Raw genomic sequence first — 12,048 nt, 5'->3', positions numbered from 1 at the left:
ATGATAGCTCTGTATCTCCATCCGTACTCGCCCCCCTTTCTTCTTCTCACCACCCCCAAAAGTTACCATGATACCTAAGGGAGCATCTATGCCTGTAATAATTATCACTTTAGGTTCGATAATTCCACCTATGGTAATTAAGTGCTTTGTATAATGTCTTGTGCACCATTGGAAGGGAAGGAAGGGTGAGCTGAAGAAAACAACAATGACATAATTGGTGCCTTCAAGGCATTTATAATCTAATAGGAAAGAGAGAGTCGGGCAAAAATGCCCAAATAACTATGACACAACACAGAAGATGGTAAGTGAGGAGAACTCCACCTTCTTCACTGAAGAGCATCACTGATTTATGACCCCAGATTTGTGTTAATCAATCTAATAACTAAGCAAATTTCTCACCAAGGGCAGTTTCTGGTTCTACATGATCCAGAGCTTCACTCGAGTTACTTAGATTACTTGAATTAATCTGTGATTTCAGCTAGATGGCATAGTGGATTGAGAGTCAAGATAGACCTGAGTTCAAATCCAATCTCAGATACTAGCTGTGTGACTCTGGACAAATTACTTAACCTCTGTCTGCGTATTTCCACACCTGTAAAATTGGGATAATAACAGCACCAGGTTTGTTGTGAAGATAAAATCAGAAAATATTTATGTAATCATAAGCAAGGTGGGATTTCTGTTGTTTTCTTTTTGGAGACCAGTGTCCCAGGCTCAGGCTAAATTGTGAACATCTGAAGAATTGATCTCCTTTGAACCCTGATAATTCACAACTGTGCTGAGTCATGTAGGTTTCATGCCTACTGACTCTGAGCCACTCAGGGGCTGAGTCTTTGTTATATATTCTGAGAGGTTAGTATTTTGTTTCGGGGGTTCACTCATGATAAGGATCTTTGGATTTCCTGGTTGAGACTGAGTAGTCATTTGTTAAGAGCCCCCAACTTCTTAGCTATCTGGGCTCCCTCAATTCAGTGATGTATGTAAAGTATATAGCAATATTGCTGTGTTCAGATAGCTGGAGCCCTATCTGTTGGTCTTTGTGCTAATTTCTCTGTTTGTATTTTCTATAATCACTTCTTTCTCTGTAATTAAAGTAGATTGTTAACCTCTTTAAAGCTATCTTTCCTTTATGAAGCAAATCAAAAGAACACAGGTGTGTCAGGATGCTTGCTACTACAATTTGTAAAGCAAGTTTTAAAGTGCAATGTAAATAGTAATTAAATTATTATCCACTACACCATGCTGCCTGGTATATTGCTACAGATATTATCATCATCTTCCTTTTATAGTTAGGAAAACTGCTCAGACAGGTTAACTGATTTGTCCATTGTCACACAGTAAGGGTTCAAGGCAGGATTTGGACATAGATCTTCCTGTTTCCAAATCCAGAGCTTTCCTGCCTCATAATGTCTCTCTAAGGACTTTTATGTTACTCCCTCCTTCATGAGTCATTATTTGCCATATGTTACAGCCTACGTGTGTACCCAATATATTTTTCCATTTTCTTTTGGGTTACCAATGAATGGAATTATTTCATGGTTGTGATGTTCTGTGATTCTCAGACCTATAGTATTACTGGGAGAATATTTAATGTTAAAGAGATGGATTTTGTGTCAGCCAGCAGCTTGGAATCACTGAAGCACCATGTAATTTTCCCAAATGAGATCCAGCCTTTCATCCTCTCCTTTTTTCTTCCTCTTCCCCAGTTCTAAGCCCAGCTTATTATCCATCCCCAAAGCCTATCCCAGATATATGTTCAAGGGTCTATCTTTGCAATTGAATGCTTTAATTTGGGCAATATACATCTTTCCTTCACTTTGCCCATATTAATACCTAATAATGTCAATCATTTATCTCCCATTTCTCCTAGGTCCTCAGTGTCCACTGCCCTTTAGAGCCTCTGATGTAGTCCATGGAGTAGTTCTTTGTGAGAAGGGTACAGACCAAGGACAGGTTGTTCAGCAATGCCAGGTTATATGTCGCCAGGGCTATCGAATTGCTTTGCCCCAGGGTCCATTTATATGCAATGTGGAGAATCATCGATGGATTTCAGAGCCTCCTCTGCCTCAGGCTTGTCAGAGTAAGTAAATGTAGAATTGATCTCTCTTTATAACTCACTTAGTCATGTGGTATTCCCATAGGTGCTATATAGTTTTTATGAATTTAACATGTTTTAGTATTTATTTAATTTGAGAACTCAACATAGTTTTTTAGTTTTGTTTTTAGTATTAAAAAAAATGCCCAAGCTACAAACTAGAAGGCTCTAGTTGAATGCCTTATTCCAGATGACCTCCAGATGTTCCACTGGGTGGAATGGGAGTGTTTAGTTGTAGGATCAAGTATAGGTGTAGAGTGTGAGGGTTGTTGAGCCCTTTTCAGGGCTGCTTTCTACCTGTGGTATCCACCTGATCCACCCAACTCTTACCTGTGGTTCCGAGAAGCTGAGTATGTGCAGCAGTCACACAGGTAGACCATTTAGACAGTCTAAACTGGATTGAGAGTAGCCAAGAGGTCTCAAACCCTTCAGTGAGTTACGGAGGTGTCTACCCCAAGCATGTGAAGATTTCCCACAGTGAAAGGGAAGGATGAGAACAATTTGTTCCAACCACCAAGAAGGCAGCTGAAGTAGGTGGTATGGAGTAGGTACAGCTCCATTAGACATCAAAGATGCCAAGGTCATCCCCTGCATCCTGAGCCATCACCAGTCGTCTTGACTTTTGTCTTGATGCTTGGTGACTTCCAGATGACTCTGGAAGAGAGGGGGAAGTTGATGCTCATTTTGGCCTAACTGCCAAAAAAATACATGTTCTCCACCAGCCAGTGCCACCATATGGAGAAATATGCTATGGATAAGTTCCCTTACCTTGGTAGAGTAGTTTCCAAGGTTGTACACATGGATGATGTGGTTGACACACATTGTCAGAGCTAGCTCAGTGTTTGGGAAGCTCCTAAAGAAAGTATGGGAGAGAAGAGGTATTAGATTGCCTACCAAAGTGAAGGTCTACAGACCTTGTATGCTTGTGAAAGCTGGACAGTCTACCAGCATCATGCCAGGAAGCTGAATCACTTTCGTTTGAATTGTCTCGGTAAGATTCTGAAGATCACCTGGCTGAATAAGGCACCAGACACTGAGGTCCTTTCTTGAGTTAAACTATCAAGCATTCAAACTTTCCTGTAGAGAGTGCTACTCTGATGGGCTGGCCATGTTGTTCACAAATGCTAGAAGTATATTTGCCTAAAAGACTATTTTTATGGAGAACTCACACAAGGCAAGCACTCATATGGAGGTCAGAAGAAATGGTACAAGGATACTCTTAATGTCTGTCTGAAAAACTTTGGAATTGATTGCCTGTCATGGGAGGCATGGGACCGCCCAGCGTGGCATGCCTGCATCAAAGAAGGAGTTGTGCTCTATGAGTGAAGCAGAATTGCAAAAGCTCAAGAGAAACGTGAGATGCACAAATTTAGAGACATTTCCACTCCCAATGTTCCTGTGGACTATTTGTGCCTGACTTGTGGTAGAACCTCCTGAGCTCCCATTGGTCTGATCAGCCACAGTTGAACACACTGTACCTTGACTCCAACATAGTGATGTCATTTTGGTCCTCTTTGAGAACAGAGGACAACAACCAACCATATGGTTTTTATGAATGTAATATGTTTGGGTATGTATTTAATTTGAAAACTCAACATAGACTTTTTGGGTAATCAAAGAAATGCCCAAGCTACAAACTAGAGGTCTCTAGTGAAATGCCTTCTTCCCAATGAGCTCCAGATGTTCCATAGGGTGTAGTGGGAGTGTTTAGTTGTAGGATCAAGTAATTTTGTTAATTCTGCAGCAATCCATACCTCCAGAGAATTGCCGTCTTTGAGGGCCATGTCAGGATTGCTCAGGATTTCTCATTTAGAACGCCTTTCTGCTGCCCCCCAGTGTGCACCCATAGGCACTCACAGGTATAGGACGGACAGGGTCAATCGTATCCTGCTTCCTCTACCTGAGGATGTGGGACGTCCCTCCTCCCATACTTTGTGAAGATATCTCTTCATTCTGATAGTTCTCCCATCTGTTTCCCTTCAGTAACATCAGTCTCAATAGTATTGCTATCATGTGTGAGAGATGATACTTGTTCTATTTAACCTCAGAGGGCAGAGGTCACCAAAACTAGAGGCAAAGAAGGTAATCTAGGCTTGATGTTGGCAAAAACATCCTAATGATTAGTTATCCTACAATGGAATGAGCTCCCTTGGGAAGTGGTAGGTTCTTTCTAATGGAGCTCTTCAGGTAAAGTCTAGGGGACCATTTGTTGAGGATGCTGTGAGAGGATTCCTTTGGATGGAATTGGGCATTGGACCAGATGGCCTCTGAGGTTTCTTTTAAATCTGAAATTCTGGGGTTCTGGGATTGGCTGGATTGACTGACCATATCTGTACTTCTTGTATGCATCTATATTTGCTTTTGTTCTTGTATTGTTTCTACACAATTCTCATCTTTTCTATCAGATTATAACCTGCTTGGGGGCAAGAACCATTATTCCTCTTAGTCTCTCACCTGAGGGAGGAGCTCCAGTGAAGTGGACTGATTTATGGGAACATACTGATAAGAATCAGGCAGGATAAGAATCTCAGCAATCATGGAACTTAAAGAGTAACAATTTATTGGACAGCATCCCTGAAAATTGAGAATTTGGATACTTCCAGCCATGGAAACTCAATACCTTTGAAGTCAGATCATTTCATTATTGGGCAACTCTTGCTAGGAAGATTTAGCTCATAGGCCTCTTAAGTCTATTTTCTTATAAATCTCATCCATTATTTCTAATTTTGCTCTCTGGGACCAAACACAACAACTCTGATCTTTCTTCCTCAAGGCCTCTATTTAAATACTTAAAGTTCTCTCTTTGGACTAAGCATCACTATTTCCTTAGAGTGATGCCTGTAGGGCAATGCTTAGAATTCCCTCACCATCTTTGGTGTGGGAATTCTTTCACCCAAGGCAAGTTGTATCCCTTCCAGGTCTTTTTATCCTCTGGTATTTTTCTCCTTTTCTTGGTTTCCAAGGTAACTGAAGGAAAGTTCTTTCTACAGAGTAGAAAATTCTCTAGTTACAATGCTGATGGATTGTTCCTTCTGATGTGCTTACAGAACTCCAGTTGTTGCAGACTGTGCAAACCCAAGTACAATTCCATCTTCGGCTTCCCCCGGGGAAGATGTGCAGTGCTGACTACTCTGGCTTACTTCAGGCCTTCCAGAGTTTTATCCTGGATGAGCTAAAGGCCCATGGCTTCTGTCAGATTCAGGTATTTCCCAGGTTTGAGCAAGAATGAGAACTTACAGTAGGGAAAGGGCCTCAGCTGGTGACAAGGACCCTTCAGGCAAAGAATGTTACATACCCTATTCACCCACCAACACCATTCACATTGAAGGCCCAACATTTTTTTCAAGTAGCTACTTTGAAAAATCTCCGTGATTTGAGGTAACTGGTGGTTACCAAGAGGGTGTTGAGAGAGAAAAAAACAAGAAAACCACTTCATCCAATTAAGAGGTAGCCTGGATACTGGAAACAGTGCTGGTCTAGCAGTCAGGAGATGTGGTTTCACATACCACCCTCAACAGTTACTAGACACATGATCCAGGATAATTCACCTCTGGGAGATTTTAATTTCTTCATCTATAAAATGGGAACGATAATAATACTTTCATTACCATACTCACAGGATTGTTGTGAAACAAACATTTTGAAACTTTAAAGTACCATAAAATTGAGGGCATTTCATTATTATAAATGCACATTATTACAAAAGGGTATAATTTGATTGAAAACTCTGTAAATGGCCAGAGTAATTAATACAGTTTGGACCTCATAACAGGACTAAAGCAATACTGGAACATCTTCAGGCAGTGCCCCATTTTCTAATAATGCCCAGGTCCCAACTGGAAATCTTTTTTTCTCTCTCTGACCAAAGATAGATAGATAGATATAGATACAGATATGTATATAGACATATATACAAACACATATGTTCATACATCTATACATGATATAGGTATATGTATATATGTATATATCTACACACAATATAGATACACAATATATGTTTATATGTGTGTATATATATCTATGCTCACTATATATACACACATAATGTATGTGTATGTATATTTGTGTATGTACACAAATATATACACATATACATGCATACATACATGTATATGTGTGTATAAGTTCTCTCTATATATTTAACTAACAAGCTAAACTATATATAATATACATAATTATGTACATACACTAAAGGCATATATATTATTTTTGTGTTTATACATATATAATTATACTTGGTGGTGTTATGTATATTTGTAAATGTATATGTACATAGAAGTATATATACATATGTGTGAATGTGTGTATATCCATCTATCTATCTATCTGTCTTTCTATCTATCATTTATCTGTCTATCATCTATCAGTCTGTCTGTCTGTCTGTCTATCTATCATCTATCTGTCTGTCTGTCTATCTATCTACCTATCTACCTCTCTATCTCTACCCTATTATTATTTCTTCAGGCCCTGTTAAAGGGGTGCTTTCAGGGTGGCTAGGTGGCACAGTGAATAGAGTACCGGCCCTGAAGTCAGGAGGACCTGAGTTCAAATAAGGCCTCAGACACTTAACACAAAAACTAGCTGTGTGACCTTGACCTTGGGCAAGTCACTTAACCCCAACTGCCCTCCAAAAAGCAAAAAAAAGGGGGGAGGGTGATTCCTATAGAAGACCTTGCCTTCATAACCTGCATTCTCAGCTCAGTACTGTCCCCTATTGGTAATGGGGCTGAAATTTGTCAGCCAAAAACAATCCAAGACCCTATTGTTTAGCAGAGCTCATGGCTAAATTTACATCACAAGCTGGTTCCCTCTATGACTTGATAAAACCTTGTCCTACCTATAAACAAAGCCAAGGACATATATATGAATATATGTATGTACATTTAGCAACTATAGGCGTATACACAGATACATGTATAAGTGTCTATATCTAGAGATCGACATACATTGTGTAGGTGCCATATAACTAACAGCAATGGGGAGGAGAAGGATTGGTATAATATGTGTGTGTATGTGTGTGCACATAGATATGTGATATAAACTTATGATTCCATTTGCTAAGGATTTTCCAGGTCTGGGTCACTGTGAACATGAGTGATCACATCACATATGTCAGTGACAGGTTTTGAGTTCAGGTTTTCCTGATTCCAAATTCCACCCTCTATCTGTTGTACCAAACTTCCTTTCAAAGACTCATGTATTATAACAAATAACAGTAATTATACAGAATTTATATGAGATTTTAAGGTTTGCTGAAGTGCTTTCTGTACATTGTCTCATTTAATCCTCATACCAGCCTTGTGAAGTAGATGCCATCATTATTATCATTTTATAGCTGATGAAACTGAGAGGCTGACCCCCTTTGGACTCCCCAGCTAGAAAGCAGCTGAGGTGGTATTTGAACCCAAATCTTTCCAACTCCTAGGCAAGCACTCTATCCATTTCTAGGCAGCCTCTACAGATTGTAAGGCTAATACGCTAGTACCAATACTATTATTCACATTAATATAGAAGCTTAACGTTTGCTAAACATTTACCTCCCAGCAAACACGGGAGGTAGGTCAAATGCAATCAGCACACCCAGGATCAGATTGTAGAACAAAGTGAACACGTTATCTTGGTCCTTCAATCCCAAGCAGAGCAGCTACAAGGCATAGAGACTCAGAACTCAGCAAAGCCAGACAGGAGGGAGGAAAGAAATAAGAAACATCTGGTGGGGCCCTAATTAGGATCTTTCATTATCTACTGCCTCTGTTGTCTGCTTGTCCTCCAGGGCCCACATGCTCTAATAATTTCCCACATCATTTGTTTTCCTGTTTAAAGTTTGCATGTGTTGAATTGTAGCTGAATTATTTCTCTGTTGTGGGAGATATTCTCTCTCTCTGTGTCTCTCTCTCTGTCTCTCTCTCTGTTTCTCTCTGTCTCTCTCTCTGTGTCTCTCTCTCTGTCTCTCTCTCTCGGTCTGAGCTCCAGTGCCCTGATTAATGAAAATTTGTTAAATTCTCTTATTGCTGTACTTGGTTATGACCTAGTGGCCCTACACTGCAGTCAACTACTCCCTAATAACCAAGAAATTGTTTCATGCATTCATTCATTTATGCATTCATGCATTCATCCATCCAATTCAACAAGCTTCTATAAAACACCTCTCAGGCACTGTGCTAGGCATTTTCAATAAACATTCATTAAGTACCCACCATATAGTCACTAAAGACAGTATGACTCAGTGTCTATAAGATTTAGTTTGGAGTCAGGGAGACCTGGCTTCAGGTCCTTCCTCTGGCACACATTATCTATGTGGCCATGGATAAAATCAGTGAATTTCTCAGTGACCCAGACAGATCTCCAAGATTAGCTGTTACGGATGAATCGAGGATGTATTTTGGTAGAAGATGTTTCCACAAGGGAAGTTTCCTATACCTATGAAATCATTGGTCTGCACTCCTAATCCTTCACCGCTCCCCATCTCAAGTACAATGTACTGTGCTTATCCCTGAGGGTGATATGAAAACACAACATGTTCTCAAAGTCTTAGTTGAGCTTTAAGCTATTCAAGCTGTAAATAAGACACATCCTTCATCCTCCAAAAGGGGTTATGTGAGATAGTGGATAGAGTGCTGGGTTAGGAGGCAGAAAGACTCATTTCTAAGTTTAAATCCTGCCTCTGACACTGAGTAGCTGTGTGACCCTAGGCAAGTCACTTACTTCCATTTCCTCATCTGTAAAATGAGCTGGAGAAGGAAATGGCAAACCACTGTGGTATCTTTGCCAAGAAAATCCCAAATGGGGCCACACAGAGTCAGATATAACTGACAAATGACTGACTGATAACAACAACCTGTCCTCAAAGAGCTTATAGTCTGATTGAAGATGATAAAATGTAGAGATACAAATATAATACAAAGTTGAATATAAATTCCATTTGAAAAGTAGAGTGGCTTTGTGGAATAGTGGCTAGAGAGCAGACCTTCGAGTCTTGAAGATGTGGGTTCAGGCCCTGCCTCCAACACAGCCTGACTGTGTGATCCCCCTAGGCACTGTACCAGTGAAGTCTCAGATTCAATTTTAAATCTGATGAAGTGCAGACTCTCTTCACATTTCACTAGAACAATTACAGTAACTTCCTAAGTTATTTATCTGCCTCAAATGTCTGCCCTCCCCAATCAACTCTCCGCACAGCTGTCAAGGTGATTTTCCTGGAGCACAGGAGAAGGTTGGGCCGTGTCACCACCCCATTCAGTAAGCTCCCATGGCTCTCTGTTACCTCTAGGATCATATATAAACCTCCATGTTTGGCATTTAAGCTCTTCACAACCCAACCACCACATGACTTTCCAGTCCTCCTGCATTCTTGTTTCCCCTTTGCACACCTTGTGTTCCAGTGAGATTGGCCTACTCGCTGCTCTACATGCATAATCCTCCATCTCCCACCTCCATGCCTTTGCACTAGCTATTTCCCTTAACTGAAATGCTATTCCTTCCAAGCTCTGACTGAGATTCCCCGGCTTCTTTTAAGACTCATTTTCTCTAGGAGTTCTTTCCCAGTGCCCCAGCTCTTAAGTGTCTCCACTTCTAAGATTTGTTGTTGTTCAGTCATGTCCAACTCTTCATGACCCGCATTTGGGATTTTCTTGACAAAGATACTGGAGTGTTCTGCCATTTCCTTCTCCAGCTCATTTTACAGATGAGGAACTGAGGCAAACAGGGTTAAGTGACTTGCCCAGGGTCACACAGCTAGTAAGTGTCTGAAGCCAGATTTGAACTCAGGAATATGAGTCTTCCTGACTCCAGGTCATACATATTGATATAAATAAATCTATCTATTTCTAGATAGGCGGATAGCTAGCTAGCTAGAAGGTAAGCTTCCTGAGGACAAATAATGTTTTCTTTCTCTTCCTCCTCTTCCTCTTCCTTCTTCTCCTCCTTCTTCTCTTTCTCCTCTTCCTCCTTCTTCTCCCCAGCCCTTAGCACAGTGCCTTACCACGTGGTAAGCCCTTAATAAATACCTATCAATTGTTTGACTCCAGATAAGCAGATAAGGAAGGGATTCATGAACCAAGTGACATTTGAGATAGAATTTGAACATTAGGCAGAATAGCAAGGTTTGAATATGGGAAATACAGGAATAAAGAATGATGCAGCAAAGGAGGGCAGTCAAGAAAGCAGAGGGTGTGTGTGGTCTATGAACAGTCCCGTTTAGCCTGGCTGTAGAGTACATGGGAAAGGACAGTGGGAAATAAACTGAAGAGAGAGGTTGGAGTCCAATTGTGTATACTTTTTTTTTGTTGCTGTTTTTTGGAGGGGGGAAGGTAGGGCAATTGGGTTAAGTGACTTGCCCAGGGTCACGTGGCTAGTTTTGTGTTAAGTGTCTAAGGCCTGATTTGAACTCATTCCTTGGTTACATGACTGTAGTGCAAAGATTTTGGTGCTGGGTTCAGTGCGATTCCCACTAATCACTGTGGTGCCTCTCCTAAGAACGCCTATGCTATGGGCTTGTGCTCATCAGTGTCACATTTTACCATGAATCTCTTGACTGAATCATTGAGTAAAACCTCTGAGTCATGAGGAAGAAGATGTTAAACACTCTTCATGAGCTCTAACTAATGTGTGTAAGAATATGTGGAAGGCATAATTTTTGTCTTAGACCCATCAGATGTTTCCTTAAGATGCTAGTTGTAATGCTTTAATTCCCTTTTATCCAGTTTTTTTTTTGGGGGGGTAACAACTGATTGTGTGAAAAGGAGGTTTCCAGGAGATTGGGAGCTTAGCAATAAAGATTTGGGAGCTAGGCAGAGGAAGAGATTATCTGGACATTGGTGGGGAAGAATGGTGGTAAAAATCATTGTTCAAAAATCTCGAATGGTTCTCCAGTGCCTACAAAATAAAGTGTAAATTCCTTAGGTTAACCTTCAAGGCTCTCCATGATCTGGCTCCAGCCTTCCTTTCTAGTTTTATCTCCTATTATTTCCCTTCATTCATATTGTGCTCCAGATAAATTGATTTATACTCCAATCCCTAAACATGAGTTTTCTTGTGCTCAATGCTTTAGCTTCCTATTGATATATACCTCATAGGTTCTGGAGGATAAAGGTAGGAGGCTTTCTAATATCTTTAAAATTATATCATAGAGAAGTCAGAAGACCTGATTTCTACTGTGCCATATTATACTCCATACTCTTGATTCAGTTTTCTATCCTGAGGCAATGGAAAGAACACTGATTCTAGAGTCAGATGGTGTGGATTCAAATGCTACCCCTAACACCTGCCATCTTGTGACTTTGGGCACATCACTTAACCTCCCTCCCTTGGTTTCAGTTTCCTCCCTTGTAAAACAAGGGACTTGGATTAGATGGCCTCTGAAGTCATTTCTACCTCACATAATTGTTGTTATGTTATTGTTATTGTTGTTGCTGTTGTGTTTGTCCTGGGTTTTGAAGAGGACCATGACATCAGGGAAATGATGATATGACTTGCAGTTGACTTTGATTTGAATGAGGAAGGGTTACCAGCCTCACTTTCTCCTCCAGCCATCTGGGTCCAGTGGCCAGGATGTTCATTCACCAGGATGACTAGAGATGGCCCAGGATGCAATGGGAGACCCTGGCCCCTTTAGGCTAGGGCCTTTTTAGGTTCTACCTTTGAGTGAGGTAGCACCCATTCAGTGAATAGGCCTGTTAAAGAAGTGAGTCAAGTCCCTTTAATAAAAAAAAAATGGGAGGGGAAGACCCTCAGTGTTGCTGGGCAAAAGAGAAACAGTTACTATAGAAAATCACTCTGAGCCAGGAGGGTCTAAAATATAACCATTAATTATTGGTTCTTGGGCAGGGACCTATTGTGGTCCAATCTCTGAGTTCTGTCGTGAAATATATTTAAGATTTGGTCTTTGAGAAAATGAAAGAGAGAGAGAGAGACAGAGAGAGAGAGAGACAGAGAGGGAGAGAGACAGAGAG

The 12,048-nt window shown here is 40.7% G+C and overlaps 1 protein-coding gene across 1 annotated transcript in view; it reads left to right on the top strand.

Annotated features, from left to right (window-relative positions):
- Window positions 1–12,048, top strand: part of TG (thyroglobulin) — a 382,541-nt gene that overhangs the window by 50,362 nt on the left and 320,131 nt on the right. Inside the window, exons 17-18 of the mRNA XM_069081298.1 lie at window positions 1,871–2,080; window positions 5,143–5,297. Of these exons, the coding sequence (XP_068937399.1) occupies window positions 1,871–2,080; window positions 5,143–5,297 (365 nt within the window). The remainder of the gene's footprint in view (window positions 1–1,870; window positions 2,081–5,142; window positions 5,298–12,048) is intronic.

This window comes from Petaurus breviceps, unplaced genomic scaffold (assembly GCF_028583685.1).
Source record: "Petaurus breviceps papuanus isolate PSGF00001 unplaced genomic scaffold, PetGlider_PUasm1.0 98, whole genome shotgun sequence".
NCBI lineage: Eukaryota > Metazoa > Chordata > Mammalia > Diprotodontia > Petauridae > Petaurus > Petaurus breviceps.
This window is presented reverse-complemented; position numbering and strand designations above follow the sequence as displayed.